Source organism: Numida meleagris, chromosome 2 (assembly GCF_002078875.1).
Source record: "Numida meleagris isolate 19003 breed g44 Domestic line chromosome 2, NumMel1.0, whole genome shotgun sequence".
Lineage (NCBI taxonomy): Eukaryota > Metazoa > Chordata > Aves > Galliformes > Numididae > Numida > Numida meleagris.
In genome coordinates this window covers 33593997-33618787 of record NC_034410.1, presented here as the reverse complement: position 1 = coordinate 33618787, position 24791 = coordinate 33593997, and the positions used below count along the sequence as shown (strand labels likewise).

The following is a 24791-nucleotide window of genomic DNA, read 5'->3' as shown; positions in this document are numbered from 1 at the left end:
TAATGGCAATATTTTTATTTTAAATGGTGATGATTTCAAAATAAGAGGCCATTCTTATTATCAGTTGGCTTTAGCTTTCAATACTGTTTCCTTAAATTTGTAGCTGAAACTGAGAAGAAAAATGGCAACAATCACACAGAATTCTTTTCTGTACACATTGAAGAAGGAATTTCACATCCTTGAGAACAACACTGTTTTCTTTATTTCAGTCAAGTTCCTCATTCAGTGCTGGAAAAAAGCAATACTTCTGTGATTCTTTTGCCATTGTATTTTATGAAAGAAAGAAGCCACAGGATGCACAATTAACCTTACAATAATCAATGTTTAGTTGTGATCCTTCTGTAAGTACAAACAAAATCTTTACAGCAGTTTGAGTCTTAACTCACTTTCTGCCACTGTCTCTGAAAAATGGCACCAAAATGTACTGACCTGAAGCGTTTTCTCTTTTCTGACAATACATATGAAGTGGCATATTTCTAACACTGCCTCTGGCACGGTAGTGGAAGGAAAGAAAAACACGTTGGATGTAAATGCAACTGTTGTTCTATTCTCTTGTCTTTTCACAACTGATAGATGCTGGAAATATTCAGTGATCTTACCACAGCAATTTTATATTCAAAAAGATGTAAACTGATTCATACTTTCTCTCTGTACTGCTGGGGACACAGTCATTTCCTGCTGCATCCAAATTAAAACAAGCATCCTCTAGATGACATAATTTAAGCATGTTTTTACCAGTAAACTCATGGGAATTTGTATGCCTAGTTAAAAATAATGAGCACAGGCTATTCACCACCAGAAGCTTATTATGAAACAAAGCAAGCTTTGGTGTAGATATTAGAAAAAAACCCTCTCCTGGTACTCAGTATAAGAAATTACTGGGACAGGATACTTGGGGAACCTGTGAAATCTCTTTAACCATGGGCATTAAGCATTGCGTAATCCATGCATTTCTCATGTATGGGCATAAAACCAGTTGTGCATTGTGTGAGATTGCCTGGACTCAGCCTCCTGTCCGTGACAGCAGCAGACAATAAATGCTCATGGGAAGAGTACAGGAAGCAGTGAAATACTTATTTCACTTCAGATCCCTGTCCATCCATCACTGGTTAAGCCAGAAGTTGTGCCCATCAGTTGTGACCTTACCCTTCATGAATCAGAGAATCACACTTGGAAAACCTTCAGTATCACTATGCTTTCGGCCTCCTTAGCATCCCATGGCAATGAACCTTAGAGGGACGCTATGAACTTCTGTATTGGGCATTCACTGGGGACAGGCTGTTTATCTTCTCCATACTGCAGTCCATCACTTTGCTCTGCCTTTCATTTGTTCTACACTCCAAATACAAGGGAGAAGGAATGGGGAGAGAGGGACCACAACTACCTGCACTGCTTAAAATGCAGCCACCCTGTGGATTTATACAGTAATATTATTTCATATTTTCTATTTCTTTCCCTAGGAGGTCCTGATCCTCCTTCCAAGTACCACTGAGCACTGAGTCAATTACTGGCACAGAGCTATCTCCAGTGGTTCTAAAATCTTTCTGAGTGGTACGAATGGAGGTGACTTCCCACAGTTCTGCCAGCCCCACACACATCCACGGGATGCCAGCTGCCATGCACTGCCTGGGTGAAAGGTTGTCACAATGGTTTTACAAATCTTGCTTGAGACAGTGTGATGGCTTGCTTAGCTGGATGCTTGACTCTGTTGTACTCCCACGGCTAGATCTAAATTCCTCACTGTCAAAGATAGTATTAAAAAAAATGAAACTCGGTAATTAGGGGCAAGCTGCTGGCTCTTGAGCTTCTCAATAGCAGCAAAGGATCATTAAACACAGATGTGTCTGGGATGGAAGAAAATAAGAACATGGGATCTCAGCAGTTTAGCCAGTGATAAGATGTTAAGCCTCAGCAGATTACTCCAGTAAAGGCCAAACACTAGAGCTGCAAGTGGTGCTGAACCAGGAGACTGGGGTGGCAGTGGCAATGGCTTCTCCCTTTCAGCCTTACCTGCTCAAAATTCCTTGCAATTGCTGAATCCAGCTCCTTGCAAGTAAGCTACTGACAGGCAGGAAAGCTGTTGAGCTTGAATAAATTATGCTCTAGCATTCCCTTATTTTCCTTACAACAAAAACGCACCAGTTCTTGGGCTATTTTAGACCTTGTAACATTACCAGGGACAGCAGTACTCTGACATGCAGCAGTAGGTGTGTGCACACTTCCATATCCAGGTGTGAGTGTAAGGGAGAAGGAAGCATAAGGACACCCTTAAAAACGCAGGGATGGAGGCAAGCTGCCCATCACAGGGCCACTGGTAGGTTAAAACAACAAGGATAAAAGGAAAAAACACTCAAGACAGTATTTTTTTTTTACCCAAACTGTCCTCACAAACATAAACGCGCAGGCTCCAATAGTGGCACAGACTGTGAGCAGCAGAACTGAACTGCAACATCAATGACATTGATACAATATTAGGCATTCAAGATACTTAGCTTCCGGTTGAAGCAAAAAGTAAAATAAAATATTTGTCAGAACTCCACTGGGCTTTTTGTTGTTGTTGCTTTGTTTTTTTTTTTAATTCTAGAACAACAATTTACAGCTACACCTAACAGATATTTAAAAGAGAAGGATACTTACTCTCTTCCATAATACTTTGGTCTGTTCTCCACCTAGATTTTGAAAGAAAGGAAAAAATGTTTCAAACACTCAGTTTTAAATAAGCAACATAAAAATAAATTCGGTTTGATTATTAATGAGGACTACTGTGCCCATCTAAGTGTTGTAATTCTGTATATTCAAAGCTGTGACCAGAACACGATGACACAGAGCAGGAAAACAGAATGAGAAGAAGTGGTTTTACTGATGGATTTCTAGAAGAACAGCACCTATCAGAGGTTAAAAAACAAAACAGAACTACATAAAATTGCATAAAACCTAATCAAATGCATAAAGAATAGCTTTTAGTATTTTTTGCCAGTCTAACATTTATGCTATAAAATAAGACTATTTTGTTATGCACCCTTTATCTTCCAATAAACATATTTTTGTCTATACATGGCAAATAACCTAAGATAAAAAAAAAATGAATATTCTTGGGAAAAACATTTCTGGTTTTAGATGAAATCTTAAATTCCTTGAAGTCTCAAGAACATGAAGGCCTGATCTAAAGTACATTGAGTTTGCTGGAAGAACTCCCACTTATTCCAAAGACCTTTGAGCCAAGTTCTAGGAATGCAGTGTTCCCATACAGAAACTTGGGGTAGTCTGATGCTTGCGTTCATTCCACAAGCTCCACTGTTTGCTAAGTTCTCTGCAAGCAAACCCCAGCCTTGCCAGCCCCTCATTTCTTTTGCCTTGCTCTCTGTGCCTCCCCGTTGCTGGAAGGGCTCTGCAGGTGATGCATGTCCCGGCGCGCAGCAGGCGGAGGCCGGCAGAGGGCACGGCTCCCCCAGCGTTCACCCTGCGCTGAGACCCACCCGATCCATCCGCAATTCGTCCGGGCACTCTCATTTGCAGACTCCAGGACATTCACATGCACTTTCCTGTTTTGATTAAATCTCATTATTCCACTCATAAAAACTTTAAATTGATGGAGGTCCTTTAGTTCTCAGTAACAAACGCGTAAGTGTCACTTCCTTTGATTCCATAATCTATACACCATGCACTAAATTGAAGCAGCTGCCTTTGTACCCTGCAATCACTAAGGCTCCAATGCAGTGCAAAGTGAACTAAAGTCAGCAGAAGATAATGAGAATCTTCAATGGAAGTCCTATGGGAGTTCATTCAAGTCCCGACTGTGCTTCTTTTCCAGCTCAATGTTTCTTTACAGCTCTGACAATAGCAGCATCATACCCTTGAAACACCTGCCCAGGAATAATACCCTGATGCAAACATTTTGGAGCTTTGAGGGCCAGGATTAAAAGCAAAAAGGAAACGCAGAAGAGAAGAAAGACCAAAATCAGAGAATTGCCAAGTGCAGGTGCTGTGTTTCTGTGCGCAAATACAGCAACTCAGAAATAACAGTATATGAATTCAGTTTCTTTTTATAACATTCTTAGTCCGCTTTTCATATGATTATTGGAAATGTGAAAGGAGTATTCAGGCTTCATGTAAAAGTCATCCACATCACATAGAGATTAGAAGAGATCAAAGAGGTCTTCGTTAAAATTGTTACTATTTAAACCAGCCTAGTCCTATCTCTGAACAATGCCATATTTTCATAAGTAAAAGAACTCGAGAAAAAACTGTATTACCTCAGAAAGAGAATGTGGTTGAGACGTTCACAGAATCACAGAATCGTTTGAGTTGGAAGGGACCACGCACTGTACTGCAATGAATAGGGACACCTACAGCTAGATCAGGTGTTCAGAGCCCCGTCCAGCCTGACCTTGAATGTCTCCAGGAATGGGGCATCCACCACCTCTCCCAGCAATGAGAATGTTCATCTTGAGTAACGTAACTTGGCTTTTTCATCTTGGGCCTGTCATCCTTCTGGACCTTAATGACCATCCAAAATATATTTTTAGTTGGGATCTCAATTAAAAAATGGGTATCAGAAGCTGGGTTAAGTGTATATGAGACCATCACATACAATCCTCTCTGTTGTGGAAGAAAAGGCCAATTTTCAATACATTGAAAATGGTGACAAGGAACAAGCAGACAAAGTTTCACTCCCACAGAAAGCCAAATAAAACCTTCACATCACAGAAAGTGAAGTGTGACTTTCATCTTGGATTCAAAACCTGCTTCTTTAAAAAAAAAATAGATTTGCCTTTGCCTTGATTCTATACACAGAATAAGCGCCAACACTTTCAGTGTCAGAAAGAGGTGGGTTAGCAGTACTAGCACCAGCCATCAAAACTGCTGTCAAGCACAACTTCCCCCACAAATACAAAAAATACAATAAAAGTATAAAAGCAATCCGTAAATATCACATTCAGCAAATGGAGACACATTTTGAATCCCTCTCATAACAGCTTTTATGCAAAAATCCAAATTTGTCTGTGACACCTTTATCATTTAACAAACAACGGACTGGAATATCTGCACATTGTGATTTCCATTTTTCCTGCTGTTCACACGTTAGAAGAATTGCTCTTCTGAGAATCCACACAAAGCCCATCAAATCCTCTCTCCCTCCCCTCCTCCACAAAGCAGAAACCCCTGCTTCAACACCTTTATAGCATCTGCATGTGTAAAGTAGCCACAGTGTCAGCACTTTGTTTTAGAGAAGGAGGATACTGCAGAGCTCTGTGAAGTGAAGCTGCACATCTGCAAGACCATCCAGGAACACAAATGCAAGCTGTGGTGCACTGGAATTGAGAAACTCTCTTCTTCTGAGCTCACTGCAAACTTTGGCCTGAAACAATCATTAAGCTTCTAAACCAACTTCTCTGCTAGGAACAAGCACAAAGAAACAAAGTTACAGTGAGAGAAAAGATCAAAATGACATCAGGGTCTCTAGATCAAACCCAGAATGTTGGATTGAACTTGGCAAGAAACCAAAAGCCAACACAATGGATGGAGCAGAAACTCAAAAGTATCAAAGCAGCCAGTAGTTCTGCTTTGCACTGACTGCAGACTGTACAGACTTCAAGGGAAAGCCTGTATCCCAAAAGGCAAAGGTGACTGAATTCAGTTGGGATTAGCTTTTCCTCTCCTGCTATAAATGGGCTCGTGTGCATGCACACAAAGTCAGACAGATCTAACACAGAGAATCCTTCAACAGGGACAGAACAGAAAACCCACAGGCAGACAAGTGACTGCTTCCAGGTTGCAGGAGCCCAGAATAATCAACCTTATTCTGAGGACATGAACACCTATTTTTTGTATTTATTTTTTAATAGATAAAGGACAATGAAGAACACTTTTATCAACTGCCATGCAGTCCACATCATTTCCTCGTTGAAAACGAGACCACATTTCCCAGGTGGTTTTATATAACACTTCAACACTTCTCCCTAGACATTCAGCATGAGGAGAAATCTGAGGGGCTGAATCAGTTAGGACTCTTACTTAGGGTAAATAACATACGGGAAATAATAGGTCTTCAGTAGTGAAAATATATATTTACCTTAAAGAGCACTGTAACTTGCTTTTACTACTCCCATACAGAGGACAAACAAAATGGATTCTGTGTCTTCACTAAAAGTGACAGCTGTCAAGTTAAATGTGAGATAGTAATTTTCAGGCTTAGGAAAAGCTATTATTGCCAATCTCAAACTAAACAGGTTGTTACAGAGCAGGCATTTCTGGCCATTGCTCCAGAAACCTGGTGAAAAGCACTGAAAATCAGTACTGAAACGCATAGTTGTATGAATTATGAATCATCGGTGAATGAATAACCTATCAGGAAATACAAATTATGGTGAAAAAGCCTTAAATCAATAATAGTTCATCAGTACTACAAAGCCAGAAACATTCAACAACATCTAATCTTGAAGCACACTTAAAGACAAATGAAACCCAGCCTTCCAAAGGCATTTATTTGGAAGATTGTTTTGAAAGGCTCTGCATAGTCTATCTTTAGTCTATCCTTGACTCTGAGCCTGCCAAACCTGACTGCCTCTCCTCACCCTCCAAAAAAGACTCACTCCTACACTTAATCTAGTTTTACAAGTTTTTTGAGAATGTTACAGCATATTCTTCAAGGTATGGAATCAGTTGCATTAGAGTTCAACCTCAACACTGAGAAAGAACTAAGCCTTCTACGTAAAAACACACTAGCTATCTAAGCTAATTCAATATACTACTTTCACATAATTTTTAAGTTTACTGAATTTTAATGCTCTGGGATTTGTGGCTTCTCTTTTGGCCAGGACGATTTAGCCCTAGAATGACATACTCCTGCTAATGTACAGATTATTGTATTAAAATCCTACAGCACTCTGCAGATAACTCATCACAAAACTACTGGGAATCACAGAGGCAGGAGGTGAGTATGCCCTAATGTAATAGATTTTCATTGCAAGCATCTACATCCAAGCCACACTGCACTGAAGATTTGAGATACCCTGAAGAATTCATAAGTACTATCACAGAAATAAGATAACTCTAATTCAAAAAATAAAAAATGAATTAATTTCTCTTCAGCTTTATTGCACAAGACACATTTCTTTATCCAGTGGCCAAGACCAAAGTCAAGAAATGTTGTGATGAAAACCAAGAAATCCCTCTAGGACAGTAATCTGTGCAATTCAGAAGGGCCAGCATGATATAACATCATAGGTCTACCTATTTCAACCACTGCTTTAATACAACCACAAGGAGAATATGAAAGGGGAAGGGAAACAATAAGGTGCATAGCTTTTTGTTCATCTCCCCATTACACAGAAACAGAAGAGAAACAAGATCCAGGAGTTTAAAATGTCAGTGTGGTCAATCAGTGCAGGCAGTAAGACAATTTCCCAAAGGAATTTTAATCAGATATAGTTTTTGTTTGGAAAAAAATCTTACTTATTTTTCAGTAATTCTAGCTGACTAGCCATAAATACAGTTTTCAACTCAGCAAAAGAGAAATAGAAGTTTGGAAGATAAGTCTTCAAAAGAATGCAGACTGTACAGAAAAAGGGGTTTATTGTCCAAATTGCTCAGCTTTTGGCACAACTGACACAAGTCAACTGCAAACTTCTCCCTCAGAATCATCAACAGAAAAATATTAAGGAAAATTTTAAGCCCTCATTAACAGAAGTATAGTAGAGTAAAAAAAACAATGCTGTATTTAATTCCTTCTGTAACACGGGGTTCCTTCTATAACGGTCAGGGCCGTGACCCGGGCAGCCTGTTCCATGCCCACCGTCGTCTGGTGAAGAACCTTTTCCTAACCCCCACCTGCCCCTCCCCTGACACAGCTCCATGCCGTTCCCTCAGGCCCTGTCGCTGTCACAGAGAGCAGAGCTCAGCGCTGCCCCTCCGCTCCCTGTGAGGAGCTGCAGCCGCCATGAGGCCTCCCCTCAGCGCCTCTGCTCAGTGCTGAGCAAACCAAGGCACCTCAGCTGCTCCTCATATGTCTTCTCCTCTAGATCCCTCACCATCTTTGTAGCCCTCAATGATGGAGGAAGAGAAAAGATGCTCCTCAGGAAGTAACCAGCAATACAGAAGGCACCAGAATGTATTACGCCTCCCCTGTCTGCATTTTAGAAACTTTCCAGAAAGATCACTTTGGAAGTCCACAGCTCCTTGTGTCACTTAGCCACTGAGCTGTGGGTATGACAGTGTTATGGCCGCGATAGAGCCATGTGACAGTGAGGGACTGTGGCGCCTTTGAGCCTAGACAGCAGATAGGAGTGAGATGTCAAAAGCATTCATGAAAAATACCACAGAGGCAACAACTAGACAGATTTCCAGACAAAAGCATCTTGGCATCACTGCATACCATAAAGTGAACATAAATCACTGAAGCTGTTGGTTGCAAAAACTGCCAAAACCAAAATGCCATACTGGGATAAAAAAACGTGTGCAGCCAGTAAGACACCTCTTGTAATCCTCCCTTTGCAATTTCTATTCAGAAAGCCTCTAGCTGGAATCCTGAGTGTAGCTTTGGGCACCATGTCTCAAGAAAGTCTGAACCAAATTAACGGAATGAACAGGGATTCAGTAAATGTGAAAGATGTGAAAAGAGATCACCTGAAGAGAAGACAGAGGCGGCTGCAGCAGACAGGTGGGAGAAAGGCAGCCTTCAAGAGGAAGTAAGAGTTTGTCCTCTGGGTGCTTACTAGACATGACTAGAAGCAATAGACTTAACTGCATAAAAAGATAGGATTTAGATATCAAGAAACTGTTAAAATAATTAAGCAATACATAAGCAAACAGAAGCATTCGTGAAATCTTTAGCTGTGGAAGGCTTTAAGAAGAGTATATGCAAACATCTCTTGATGCAGAGTTGTGATTCTCCTCCAGCCCTGATATGCATGATGCAGCCAGTTCCTCACCTCTGCCTGCTCTCAGGCTGATAGGGATCAGCACAGAGCAGAAGGTAGTATAAATCACATATAAAGCCACAGCAATGCCACATTCCTACCCACCTCAGGACAGCAGGGAGAAGGCAGTGGAGTGAATGAATTACTCTACAGCAGAAGGCCAAGCCACCAGGTGACGAACGGGTCACTGCTTATCTAAATAGCATAAAACAGCGAAGTGCCAAACTGTGCTGGCTATCTTAAAAAATGTATATATTCTTCTGTAAAACTTACAGTACTGGGGAGAATATAAGACTGGAGTTCTTCACTGCAAGGCAGAATATAAAAGTTAAGACAGAATTGAAGAATTCAAAAGACTTTTAATTAACTATTTTTCTAAGCTGCTTAACTTCTGTGGTCTGATGGCTTGCTGTAACCTATGGAGAACACGGACGCACAAGGATCCCACCTCAGTGCATCACAGCGAAGTGCGGGATTGTTTCTATGACACCATCAGCAGGCTGATTTCCATTCCATCAAGGTTATTTCTGTCATTTTTAAAGTTAAAGAATTTAACAAGAGGCAGGTCGGTTTGTTTGCTTTCTTGTCTGCTTGTACCAAACTTTAAAAACAGCTGCTGTAAAGCATCTCTTACGGGGGTATTTTTAACTTGGGTTAGTTTCCTGTCTGTGACCTTGAGCAAGCTCCCTCAGTCCAGCATACAGTAATCAATACAACAGACAAAACACTTTAAACTCCAGGAGGTTATATAATTTTCCCCGACATTGACACTTGCCACTGTTAGTAAAAGGGAATACATTTCTGTATGCATTCAGCTTTAACATGGAAAAGCATAACTGAGCAAGAAAAGAAAATACAAATATTTTGTTACCTACTAAAATAATGTACTTGTGAACACAAGCTAAATAAATTGAAATAAATGTTAATCAGGGAGGCTGCTGCTAAATAGTCAGGGGAGACGAGATCATATTCAAACAACTTCTATAATAAAACCAGGAGTCATTTATTTTGTTATGTGGTTTCCACTCACACAGTAAGGACATCGTTACATGTTACCTTGAATGTTAGATGAAAAATTTATATATAGTATTTAACTGTGCTCCCTTTTTCAAGAATGACACGTTGAGTTACTTAAACAGGAGAAAGATATCCCCAACAGCAGCAGATAAATGCAGAAAGCCCTAACAATGTTATAAATGCTTCTTGTGCTTCTGTAACCACTGAGAAGCACTAAAACCTTCATATGACATGTCATAATCATCCACAGTACAACATCACAAATGCAGTGAGTTATGTTATCTGCCTTAGCACATCCCGAAATGCCATGTTCCTAACCAGACCACCATTACTATTTGATGTAAAAACACGTCCCTCCAGCAAAGGACATAGAGAACGTGCTTGCAAATTACTAAATGAACACCTGCAAACCAATCTGCCAGAGTCTGGTTAGAAATCAGCCAGGAGAAACCAGTTCAAAATCATAGGCAGGGGGTGAGGAAGGAAAATCAGGAAACAGGACATCTAAACTGAGAGTGAATAAGAGTAGGTAGAAAATTTGGAGGAAAGGGCCTCGAATAAGCCCCATCGTAGGGTGTGAAACGTACTGTTACTTCATTACATCAGGGGAACATACACCCATGGAGACAATGGAAGGATGAAAGAAAAACCCTAGCATCAACTCAGTAGTTCTCCCATCATTGACTCAATTATTAATATTTCTGCTCTGTATCTGGGAACAGCAGACATCTCCCAAGTTAGGTAATCTACAAGGTCTGAAGAGGAATGAAGGAGCTTAGCTAATGCCAGCTACATTTCCTGAACTGGAAAAATGTAGAGGTTTTATTAGACTCCCTGCTAAATACCAAGTAGCAGAGTATAGTTGAAATATGTCAGTACATGTTAAATTATCATGATGGTATTTCAAACAGATAGGCAAATATTTTGGAAACAAAGTTATACATAAAAATTTAAATTGCGAACCTGAATTTTCATTTTGAACCCTGAAGATTCAGGAGTCTTTGTTAGAAATTAATACAGACTTCACTATGACCATACCTACTTCTCTTTGGCATTCCAAACAGAAGCGTGTAACTGGCTGACTTGATCATTCTTTGTATAGCTATATGCAGGCATGTATAGCAAGACTGGAAGTAGGATACACAGGTGCATACAGACAAATAAGTAGTTTCTATATTTATTCATCTATTCAGACATCTCACAAAGTATCAGTCAGAGAGCAAACACAGTGAGACCCTCTTCTACATATTATTTTAACCAGAACAAGGAACAGTGGCCTAAATTAGAACAGATACGTAGCACTGTACAAGCACACAGAATTTTCTCATACATGCAGGCTGATTGATAAACTCTATCTACGCTGAGAGATGGAATTGGCTTTTATTCATTTTGGTTTGAAAACTACTTAAATTTGACAACATGTCAAAATAAAAAGAACTAGACGAAAAGACCAGTATATTAGAAAGATACAGGGAAACTAAAAATTATGGCAATAGCAAAATCACTATGCACTATACATTGTCAGGGACAAGTGGAGGGAAGGGTGAAACTTCCCAAGCAAACTTTCAACCAAAAAGGAGGGATAACTAGCAAGTTCATCATTTCACAAAGACAGATGGTTATTGCTTTTGCTTGTTAGTCAGAAGTTGCCATTCTGTCTAACAAAAAGATGGCTTTATTTGTTCCATTTCATAATGGTCCATAAACACAATAACTAATTCACACGGTAGTTCTCTGGCAGAGTGTCATCAGACTAATTTACAAATTGTAACTTGAACAACAGTAAATCGAACCTGACGAAATTTAGAATAGACAAATCTATTCTGGTTTTTTTTTAGTTATCAATACTTCAATGAAATCTTAACTATAGCAACTGCAGAACATTTAGAAAACTTTCCTCTGCTCAGTAGTCAGCTGGCTGTTGAGGTCAGGATGATGTGGGCTTCACCCAACTGTTCTACCAACCTACTACTGCTAGGGGATGAGACTTCATGTCTCCTCTCTAGGTAGAGAAAAACAAAGGTAATTTTCTCTGATGTGATGAATATAAGTGAATGTTGGACAAGCAATATTCTAGCCTCCTTTCATCCACTGCTGCAAATCACAGGCATTCTATGGATCAAAAATGTCTTACAAAGATACCATAGAAAAATTACACTAGGTAAAACCCTACAATTTATACCTAATAGAAAAGCGTACACGTGCTCACTTTGGAGAGATGCTGGTTACAATGCATTTAAACATTATCTGGGTCCTCTACTCCAATTCAATCAAAGACTTTTACCGGCCTTCTATTATTTTCACTTCCCTCCAGTGCAGCCATGCTTTCTACTTTCAGTACACATTTCAGCTGAAGAACATTCTCCCTTTTTCCAGTGTCTATTCAAAATTGTTCTTAAGCTGCACTTGCAACCCACAGACTACTGCTGTGTCCTCTTTGTTATTTTTTGTTTCTATCATAAATACACGATTTTAAAAACATAATTAAAGCAGCAGCAATATTCTAAGAACATGAAGATATAGGCTTCATTAAGTCTTGTATGTACAAACATTTTCATTAATGAAAATAGGTTTTGGAACAACTCTGCTCATTTTCATTTAATTGCTGTCTAATGGGGTATCTTGGCGTGTCACTGTGTGTGTTCTGAGGTTTCCTTCTAAGGAAAAGATAATGTAATATTCTGAATAATTCTAGATAAGCTCTCGGGACTGACAGTAAGAGACACCTTGTTATGGCAATGCCTGACTTTCTGCAGTGGAGTGATTTGAACAAATGCCATAAAAATTCCCATTTACTCTCATTATTTACCACCGATTTTATGGCCAATTTACAGCTCTCAAGTACTTTACTGCAGTGTGGACATTGTTCTTAGAAACATGAGGGCAGAGGAGAAAAAGAAAATAGTCAACTTGTAAAGGTCATTAAGTGAGCAGTATAAGGAAATTCATGAAAGAGTTATTGCAATGATTAAATACTTATTATGCAGTCAGATAAGGCTTAATTTCAATAACTGTGCTCAAGTTTACCGAATTATGGAACTGACTGCTTCAAAGATTTTTTTCTTATGTACAAATGTAAAATATCATCATATCTGAAAGCTGGACGGATAAAAGCATTTTTTATTAAAGCATTTTTCCATACTGCTGTTGCTTAAATCATACTCTGCTAACTTTATCATTTATTAGCTTGAATTCCAGCTTCAAGAAGACCCATTGCAGATAACCAAGAACAATTTGAAGCGGTTCAATTTTGGAGATGTGTAATAATTCTGTATGTATGTAGTACAGTATGAGATGGCAATATAATTATAAACCTTCTAGTGGCCATTTCAACAGTAATGCTCTATGGAAATGGCACTAACTATATACTTGTTTTGATGAATCTGAGTAATGGATATCCAAAGGGTCAAAACAGTTCCTGACCCTCAGGATGGTTAAAGATTCTCAGCAGCACTGTTTGGATATGTCATTATTATTTTGTCTTTTAGAATCACTTAAACAAAGAAAGAAACTAAATATATATTTTTTTTCCCCACAGAAAGATTCCTTTTTTTTTTGTAATCATATTTGCTTTTAAACAGAGAACCATAATTTTGTTGCTTTAAAGGCTGAGAAAATAATTTCTGCTTTTGATGCAACCTATTTGTAATTCAGAACAAGGAGGAAGGCAATTAACTGACATTTTTCTACATAATAATATAAGTTAAGGCTCTGAGGCTTTGCCTACACTGGGGAAATTCAGACAAGTTTCTCACTGTTGCTGACACTGGCTTGGCCAAAACACTGTTAGGAATATTAAAGGTCTAATGCAGATGAACTCACCAGCTTCAAAAAATGCTGTCAGCAATTTAGACTTTCTTGGAAAAGGAGTGGCATTCAGAGGTATGAATAACTGAACGATACTATACAATTAACCTGTGCCTATTGTTTATCAGTACTTATCAAGTAAGTTCCCACACAACGCCATCAGCCTTCTTTCATTCTTCTACTTGGTTAAAGCTTCAATTTCTTTCAAAGATACCTTAATTTTGAATTGACTGCTACTGAACTGTTTCTTAAAAATGAATTTAAGAAAAGATACTTCATAGTAAAACCAGAAAAGTTTTGAAATATTTTCTATGAATGCCATTTTTAATCACCATTTCCATAGACAAAATCCTAACAGATGCTTTATAATATAGCTTCCTCACAAAATGAATCTGATCCTTTGGCACCTATCATCACACTTGCATCTGCAAGCACAATACTGAAGAGCTACATTCCACCTGAATGGTGCTTTTAAACTAAACTTTTTCTATTTAAAAAATAAATCATTAAAACATTGCTGGAAGGAATATGGTTATAAATGAGGATATTGGCAGGAATCCAGCATTATTGGGAAGGTAGATATTCACACTACTCGTGCTGCCAGTGGTGATTAATTAAAAGCCGTTAGATACCTGAAGCCCTAACAGTTCATTCAATATGATTCCCATTGCAGGAACGACCCACTTTTGCTGACGAGATATTTATGCAGGCAGAAAAGAGAAAGAAAATCATGATAGCAAAGCTCAAAGACACAAAGATACAAATGTTCATGTTTTATTTAAGGTCCTAGCTTTTAGTCTGGTTGGTTGTGTATCAGGAGAGGTGATTTCTGTCTCCACAGTATAGTTAATCAGGAAACCCACACAAATAAGGCAGGGGAACTGCAGAGATCTGAGGCTAAAACCTTTGTTACTGCAGAGCAATGCAGAGGAAATGGAGGAGCAAATGAATGCAGAAAACATGGAAAACAGCAGTAGAGAAGATAGAAGAATGATGAAAGCGCCAAGTGGCGAAAGTGAAAACAACCAGCGCTTCACAAGTTTCTCTCTTGGTGCTACATACATTGTTTTCAGCAGATGCCTGAATTTCCTTGAGAACAAGCAGAATTCAGCAATTATGAAGGAAAGACATCTTCCCACGAGCATGAAGGATTTAAAATAATTTGCAATTTTTACCACATTTGCCTGAAGTAATTTGAATCCTAAATTACACAAGAGAACACCCTCAACAAAGTCCAGTTCCTATATTCACATGGAGAGAGAGATCTTTTCACTGTCATTCACACATCCTGCTGACACTTGCTCTCCAGATGTTGGTTGAGCGCTATGCTGCATACTAAATAACTATCATATTGCCAATTACGATATTTTCTCACTGATGAGAATAAACTAGATTTTCCGATATTTTCTATGCAACTGATAGAAATCCAATATTAATAAAACAGCTTTTAGTGAAGCAAGGCTGTGCAATTATTAGAAGACATTAATATCAAACTAAAATAGGAAAAGCAATGAACACACCCACTCTACAATCTGTATGTTAAGGAGATGCTAATACATTCTACGAAAATGTAGTGCTGAATTTTCTCTTTAAAATAATCTGTGATGTTCCGTAACACTACTACACAGTTCTACTTTATATAGAACCAATAATAAGAACCACAAGGTTCAATCTAGACATCAGGACCCTGTCCCAACTTATGCTGAAAAATAAATACAGAAAAATAAAGCAAATCACCAGTGTAGAGTTTTCTTTCTTTCTTTCTTTTTTAATTATTATTATTATTTAGGGCCAGAGAATGTTTCTATCAGTCAAGTTGGTGTTTTACACGAAGATCTAAAACCGAAGCAGCAAGAACTCGATTAAAGATCATCCTTCTTATTTTCAGTTAAAAAAAAAGGCAACAAAAAGTAGCAGATCAAAATAGGACTGCCGTCCAACGCACAAAGTGAGCCACTAAAATGGTTAATTAGTCAGAAACGAACCCCCATTATATGAATCGGACTTTTTGTACTTACTTTGCTATGCACCACTTTGCCAACTATTTATTCATTTTGTTAATACAATATGATCTTACCTTCCTTTTGCAAATCTTTAGAAGTAACCTGAACGGGAACTAAATAATATACGGTCTTCAAACATCAGGAAAGGGAAGCAAAGGATAACTTCAAATGTATATTACATGTTCTTGTATCTAAGGAAGCAATTTCAATACAGTATAATGGAGAAGATTTCACTACTGCACATCTACTCCACTTATTTATGTAGATACTCCTGTTTCTAGAACAAGAATACTACTGCTATTATACTTTATAATTACATTTCACCTTGATCCAAACTTTCATTCGTGTAGGCAAACTAAAAATATTTTGAGTAGGCACAACAAATTTTGGACTAATTTCCTTCAGACTAAGTCATTTATTTTTGTATGAAGATGAGTTCAAATGGTAGCCAAGGGTTCCTCTGCAGTCTATGCTTTTTAATCAGATTTTCTGAAGACAAGTTCTTCCTCAAAGCACTTGCAGTGTGAAGAAGTTAAATAAGATCCTGGATAAACTGTTGACTCACACGAAGTAAGAAACTCCTCTCAGTCTGTGAAGAAATAAAATCTTTACCTTAAATATTTTCAGCTAAATCACTAATAGTTTGATAGCCGCTGTGTGATACTCATTTAGAAAAAACCTTAACATTCTCTCCTTTTGAAAATACCACAGCCACAGAGACCTACCAGTTGCTTTGACACAAGAATTCTGGAGAGGAAAGTCTTGCTAAAGCCCTGCAGTACATGTGTGCAGAAATCCATAATGTTCTTTCTTCACAAGCTTTGTTTTTGCCAGGGAGAAAGAATGACAGGAGGGTTCACCCACTCCCAAGTTTTGCTTGCCTTTCTGACCATCCTGAGCTTGTCTTGGGAACATCCAGAATCAACAGAGTTTGAAGTCTAAGGCCCAGATCCTGCTCTGAAACAGCTGATATATGGCACTTTAGAAAACAATGAAATGGCCTTTTAGTGAAGGTGCTTGGTGGACTCGGGAAAAATGGATTCAGTTCCTGACTTTGCAATGACTCTGCTTCGTGACTCTGGGAAACTCACTTCATCTACCTGTGCCTTGTTACAAAACCTTCTGCCCCCCACAAAGCTGCTCTGAGTCTGCATTCATTATTATTTGATATAGCGTTGTGCTAGGGCTCTACTTCAGTGGGTACACAGTGAGGGAAAGCAGGTCAAAGCTTGGGATAATGTTTAAAAAAAGAGCCATATATCATAGCAACAATCCAGTTTCCACCTCCTTTCACGTAATCTTTTATACCTCACGTAATCACTCTGTGCGTTCAGCAGTTCCATTACAAGCGTTACATTTCTATTTGCACAAAATTTGTTCCTGACATTATAGAAGATAAGGCTATCACAGTTTTATTGATTGAGCAGAGAAGCCTACATACATTTTCAATTACTATTACACAGGGCATTTTGTGGACCTGATATAGAAGAGATGGAGAAATACAGAAAAAGAAAACAGGAGACAAGATGACCCAGCAAAATGCTCAGTCCTATGTATTTCTTACTATTCAATTTTTACAGCTTTTGTGACAAAGCCAAATTCTCCAGCTATTTTACCTTGAACTTATTTTTTTGCTTGAACTTGAACTTAAATTTTGGCAAAATGCATACGTCAAACTGTAGTGACATGAATCACATTGAAACATACCACACACACTTCAATACATGGATGCAGGAAGAAAATACACCTTCTGCTGCCCCATTTTGACAAAGAAACAACAAAAAAAACTTGAGGTAGTATACAGAAGAGTACAGTAAGCAATAAATAAGGAGCATTTATCTAATAAGGTGCTTCTAGTGGTAGAGTCAGACCTCTATGCCTAATTAGCAAGTATTAATCTGCTTCAATTAATCAACTTTAAGGAAAATGATTATATAAAATAATAGCTTAGAAAAATTAAAGAGAATACCACCCTCAGACTGTACAAAAGATTTTTTGGTAATGACGCTGCTGACAATTCATCAGATTTAACAAGGTGCAGTGAAAGAGGAACTGACCTCCCGAGGACAGATGATTCTCTTGGGACGTGGTGCCTCTTGTTGTAACTGATACACTGTCAAAGACAAAAATGTACAGATAATTAGAAGACTGCAACATACACAAACTTTTATTCAGATGAGTCTTTTAGCCAGAGGCTACAGAGAAAAATGCAAATGCAAAGACAGCAAACTGAGTTATTTAGGTGTATGCAAGTGATTTGTATGAAAAAATGACTAGTTTGCTGACCTGCAAACTAGTAAAATTGAATAGTGTTTTAACTCTTAGAATCATTATTTCCTTTTGGAATTGTTACTGTCTCTGTATCAGGAAAAAAAATAAAAAGGCTAGAATGATTTTTTAGGTGTATCTCAGGATGAAATCTCACTTTTGCATGTACTGTGTCTGAAGAACAGAATGCTTACTAGCAGCACCTGCACTTTTTGGACAGGGCAAGAAAAAGTTCAGCCCATTTGAAAGAGCCCACCATCATCTCATAATTTATTTCTTTTTAAGATTTCCTGGTGACTATTTACGAGCAAGCAAACAGAACAATTACGCCACGTTCAAGTGGCCCAGGATCAATTTTGCCAATCTTCTGGGGGCTGCAGGAGAGAGAGCCGAGGCCAGGGATAGCTGCTGAACCCTGGCCTCCAGCCTCTTCCCTTCATGTATTTAATGAGATCCTTCTCCTCCTTTCCACTCAAAAGCCATGAGAGGGAGCTGACATACAGTGACAGTAATCAATTCCAGAGCAGACAGACTGTCTCTCCATAACTCCAGTAAAAATCCCAAAGGCTGGGATTGCCTCCCTTGAGGAAGGCCTTCCTCATGCTGTATTTGGAAAGATCATGTTGTGCCTAGGAATTTTTTTTAAAGACCGAGTTTCTAGGGTAGGGCCCTTCACAATGCTTGTGAAGCTCTGAATTGTGCCTTAAAAGATGGTAAGTTATGGAAGGAATATAAATGCTGGTAGGTTTGATAAATTCAGGAGGCCTGTCACAGAAAGAGTATGGAAACGGTAGGTGTTGCTCTTCAGCACGTTCTCTTCTCCTCTGCATCTTCTCTTTAAATGGGGCTAGAAACAGCTGGAATTAAACATGAGAAGTGAGAAGTCCTTAGCTTGCACCCAAGTTGGTCTCTCAGGGGATATGAAAGCTTTGGGGAGTTTGTTCTTTGCTAATCTCAAGATGGAAAAAACCATATCCTTTCCCAACCCAAATTCTGCATCCCTGGTTCACAGAAGGGACACGACAGAGAGTTCATAACTCCTTATATCCCCTTGTCAGTTTTAATGCCTATGTATGCATTCCAGCTCTGGATATGTACTAAGAATTTAGACTTAACCTGCTTCACTAAGCACTGCCAGACCTACTGCTACTTTTGTAGAAGATTTATCACAACTTCTGGGCTTTCTTACCTCTTCCAATTGTGTTACCAAGTAAAACTGAAAGCTTTCCTTTCACTCTTTTCTGATCAAATTACCTGTCTATCCAAAAGAATTGTTGAGTAAAGCATGAAAAATATGCTTCAAAAATCAGAGACCATATCTTAGAACTCTGATTACTCTGCATCTCAGTATCACAATCTTAATTATCACAATGTTTAATACTAAACATATTAAAGAATATATGTATTTTTTATTTCCCCACACTTTTTCTGTAAGGAAAAGGTACTCTATGGATTCAAAATTTTGCAAGTACAAGATTGCTTCCTCACCATTTTAAATGAAAGATCTATTTCCCTGATTTATTCATTTAAATTTTAATTGAAAAATTATACTTCATAAAAATCCCATTTTTCAGTAATCAAAACTGTTAAATATCAACTGACAGAGGAAATTAAGCTGATGAAGCTGTTTCTAAAACAACCTTGATAGCTATGGTGTTGAAGAAATTGGTCTGAAGATCACATATGAAGCCTAACTTATGACATGCTGCACTTAGAAGAAAAGACAAAAGTAAAGAGCTCTTTGAAATGTCTGAAAGGATCACTGAGGTCAATCACAGAATCCTAGAACAGCTTGGGTTGAAAGGAACCTCAAAGATCATCTAGTTTCAATGCCTTGCTGCATGCAGGATTGCCAACCACTAAATCAGGCATTAGTTCAGATTCCCCAGGGATGTAATTGATATCACTAGAGAAGCAAGGTGGGGAGAAGAGTCAGCACTTCATAAAACTAAGGGGGGAATGGAGCAGCTTATTCTGGATGTCATCTCTGAGCAAATAGAAGAGAAGGTTATCAGGAGTAGTCAACATGGATTCACCAAGGGGAAATCATGCCTGACCAACATGGTAGCCTTCTAGGATGTCATAACTGAGTGGGTAGATGAGGGGAGAGCAGTGGATGTTTTCTACCTTGACTTCAGCAAGGCTTTTGGCTTTGTCTCCCGTAACATCCCTGTAGGTAAGCATAGTAAGTGCGGGATAGATGAGTGGACAGTGAGGTGGACTGAGAAGTTCCACACAAGCACGAGGAAAAACTTCTCTACTTTGAGGGTTATGGAACACTGGAATAAGCTGCCCAGAGAGGCTGTGAAGTGTCCTTCTCTGGAGATATTCAAAACCCAGCTGAACACTTCCCTGTGTAACCTATTTAGGGAACCTGCTTTAGCAAGGGGTTGGACTAGATAATCTCCAAAGGCCCCTTCCAGTCCCTACAATTCTGTGATTATGTGAATGTCTAACAAGAGAAGGTGGTTATACAAAAAAAATTGAAAGCAAACAGAGAAGTGGATATTGATAGGATGCAGTGGGATCAATCAGTGTAGGGATTCATGATGGGTACTAGAAGGACGAATCATCTTAACAACTGTATTTTGAATAGACTGAAGAAGACTGCCGTCATTCTCGGGTAATTAATCTGCACAATAATTTGAACTGAGAAAGATATCTAATTTAGAAATACATCAGAGGAAAATAAAATAAGATTACTACTACTATACAAATAAATAATAGTAAAAATCTACATGCTGCCTTAAGTGTGCAGGATGAGAAAAGGGCCCCAGGTAACAAGTGCAACAGAGCTTGTGACTGTTGGTAATCACAGAAAACACTGTGAATGGGAAGTGGTTTCCTGGGAAAGATAACAAATTCATATTTGGCCATATTAACTTTAAATGGAAAGACATTAAATTGACAGACAGACAGCCCAGTAGAACTACTGGAGAGAGATGCAGAACCATTAGGCTGAGGGAGAGAAGACACACTGGGAACAATAAGAAAAGATTGAGACCCATTATTGGCATGATGGTGAGGGATGCCAAGCAGTTCAAGAAGAAAGAAACGATGAGGATAGACAAGAATACTCAGAAAGGATGCACAGCTAGGCAAGAGTGGAGGAGGCAAAAAACAGTAATGGGCAGGTAAGCAAAGAGCTAGGAAAGAATGAGGCATTACAGAGGAAAGCAAGTGTGATGGTATAGAAAGCTGTGCTCTTCTCCAGAAAGGTTCTCTCCAGTTACTGCTTCAAATGATTGCTATATGAAAATCTGCAGATGAGGTATGAATACAAGTGAAATACGATGGCCAAGGTGACTCGATAAAAATGTGCCCTACAGCTAAGTTACAATGAGCACAGACACCTCATTAAGTGACCTCATTTCAGAAGCACAGAACATCCCACAGCTCTGCCTGATTTCATTATATTTGCTGGGCGCTAACTGCTTGGACTGACACACTGCTGGGATCTCAGCAGAGCCCAGTGGGTGGTCAGAAGTTCAGAAAGCTTTTGACCCTCCCTCACTCACTTCCTCCAGTGACATCCTAGCCTTGCTTTTCTGCCTCATTTCCCCCTCATCACTGCTGAAAATCTTAAAACAGAATCCAGTTCATAAGGATATGGTTGACTGAAATAATATAAAACCATACTTATTTAATATAGTGGTAAGCAGTGATTGACATCTGTCCCAGCCTATCTCAGCATTTAGAACTGACAGGCAGGTTAGAGACAAACTCACTTTGATTATACAGAAAGATTATGCTTGAACAAAATGATGCATTGTTATTCTAGCCCAGAGAAAATTAACCTCATAAAAAGTCAACAGCACGCAAAAAGAAAATGTATTATTACTGCATATGGAACAGTATCAAACTGGAAGTAACTTTTTGGTCCAGCATCAGATGCGAAATGCACAGTATTATTAGGAGAAAATACTGAACCAAAATGCAGCAGTGCAATACAAAAAAACCCACAAGAATCTTTTAAATGCCCATTGAACAATTTTTATCAGCTTAATAATTCAAATAGCTTGCCAACATTCATAGTATCATAATCACCTGAGAGTGCATAAAGGTAACAAAACTTTAATTGATTGATTACAGAATTTCAAGAGGAACATTTCTCTGAGATATAACTAGTTAGAATACATATTTTTTGTTCCAGAAAGAGGATAAACTTGTCTCCCAGAATAAATAAGGTAAATCCTCTAATATACAACGGCTGATCTAAAATTAATGCCTCCCGTTTTATTATGTTGGTCCACGATGTCAGAGGCAGATGCTGGTGGTACAGCAGTAGATGTTAAACTGTCCCAGTAGCATTCCATTACATGTTGATGCCATGTGACAGATGGCAGCAGAGGGGTAGTCTGACAAAATGGTGTCTGACATGAAAGTGCGTATGAAGCAAAAATGTGACACTGAATTCCTCCGTGAAGAAAAAATGGCACCCACTGACATTCATTGACACTTGCTGAACGTTTATGGAGACCAAACAGTGGATACAAGCACAGTGAGGTGGTGGGTGGTACATTTCAGCAGTAACAACAGCAACATGAAAAACAAGCCACGTTCCAGATGACCATGCGCAGCTGTCACAGCACGAAATGAAGAGTATCAAGATCAGCTCATCCACACAAATCAACAGATTACAACCACGCATCTATGCATGGAACTGAATATCTGCTTCAATGCATTGTAAATGATGGTTGGAATGGTGAAGAACTGCAGTTTGCACCAGGTGGCTCCCACAAATGCTGACACAGGAACAGAAAGAACATTGTCTCCAGGTTTTTTAGGACCTACGGAACCACAACGAGGCTGAAGGTGGCAGTTTCCTGGATCACATCATTACTGGTGAAGAGATGTGGTCCCACCACTATGAGCCAAGGTCACAAGAGCAGTCCATGGAGTAGCAACATGTGAATTTCCCGTTGAAGAAAAAGTTCAAGGAACAGCCCTCAGCAGGTAAAGCGATGTGCAATAAGAAAGAGGTGATCCTTCTGGATTTCCTGGGACCCGTACAAACCATCAGCTCTAAACACTACATCATGACGCTGACTCAGCTGAAGGCTCACACTGCCAGAGTCAGACCAGAGAGGAAGACAACCTTCTTCTTGAAACACGGTAATATCAGCCATACCAGTTTGAAGACCATGGAGCACACTGCCAGTCTTGGCTGGACTGTCCTACTACACCCACCATATAGTCCGGATTTGGCAACTTCTAACTTCCATCTGTTCAGTTCGATGAAAGATGAACTGTGTGGGTAACGTTTTCCTAGCAATGTTGCCATCATAGCAGCTGTGAAACAGTGGGTCACCTCTGCTGTCGCATATTTTCAGAAGCAGGGCATGCAGGCCCTTTTTGTTCATCACTGGTGAAAATGCATAGTTGATGGTGGTGACTATGTCGAAACATAGTGTTTTAGCTGTGAATTTGCTCTATCAAGCTGCGTTATTGTGCTCTTTGTATTTGTTGTAGTTTCCACAGAAATAAATAGGAGACATTACTTTTGGAGCAACCTAAGTATTTTAGAAAGGAATGTCTAATTATAAAATCTGCTCTGTGTAAGCAATGAAGAGGTGACATGCAGAAGTTAACACTTAATCCTCTTCTGCCAGGCAAGGTGGACTATCACTACCAATGTCTTCATACTTTTTTTGATCTGCAGTGTGCCAGCAACTCCAGCTTTCTATTTTAACTCATCTCGGACTATTGCTCAGTGATGCTCCAATGGAGAGGAAAATTTCCTATCATTGTTTTTATAAAGCAGCAAAGAAATGCACTGCCTTCTGCCTCAGAATGCTTCATAGAATTCCTTAGTTTTGTGGCTCTGCACCTTCCCACATTACTTCACAACAGAGAATGGATCTGTGAAACCTACGTTCCTTCTAACAGTTATTCATACACAAGTGACTATCTTCTGAATTAGAACTGTGCATCTTTTCCAAATCCAGCTGAAACAAGATTGTGTAACACCTGGATTCTGAAAGCTGTTCCACTTTGACCAGCCTTTGGTTGGATACTGTTTAACTGAACACTTCGCCTGCCCAAACTGGAAAATCTGCCTTTGATGAGAAGCTGGAAGGGCTAAAGAACTGATAATTACATCAATAAAAGACCACATAGTGTGCCTAAATTTATGCAGCCGTTTTAAAAGAAGTCCAAAGTATATGCAAAGTATTTTAACAGTGTATTAGCAAATGTGGAAAAGTTACTAGCTAAAATACACATAAAACAATCAATTAAATAGGCAGAAAACATTGAGTGCTAAGAGTAAAATACATATACTCATTTAAAACTGACAAGGCAGGATGAAACTGCATCACAGATTAATGCTATCTTTGGTCATAATTTCTATAATTAATTTAACAGATTGCGATTTTTCTAGAGGAGCAAAGAAATGCATTTTATCCAATATTGCAATGAAAAACATATGTCTGTGGCTAAGTAGTCTCAGCAGTAAATCTCTGTAGGCTTAAGCTACTATCTGAATTTTGGAGCCGTGTAACTTTTTCCTAAGTCATTCATGCATGGGGTTGAGATGCTGATGACTTTGTCATTGCCACAATATTGGCATCCTACTTATATCCGAGTAGGAAATTATATTCTCATATTCTGTTAGTTCATTCCATTGTGCTTTTGTTGTTGTTCGTATATGTTTTAAAGGACTACCTGTAAGCTCTCAGGCAAAAGTAACTAAATTTTTTCACTGCATGCACAGACCTGCCCGCTGTGTGAATGAGGTGGCTAAGAGAAGGTATGTAAAGGCATGTGCTTATTCCCT

At 38.9% G+C, this 24791-nt stretch overlaps 1 protein-coding gene across 1 annotated transcript in view; it reads right to left on the bottom strand.

Annotated features, from left to right (window-relative positions):
- Window positions 1–24791, bottom strand: part of CHN2 (chimerin 2) — a 163429-nt gene that overhangs the window by 71090 nt on the left and 67548 nt on the right. Inside the window, exons 3-4 of the mRNA XM_021385921.1 lie at window positions 17803–17858; window positions 2638–2669 (exon numbers count right to left, since the gene is read on the bottom strand). Of these exons, the coding sequence (XP_021241596.1) occupies window positions 2638–2669; window positions 17803–17858 (88 nt within the window). The remainder of the gene's footprint in view (window positions 1–2637; window positions 2670–17802; window positions 17859–24791) is intronic.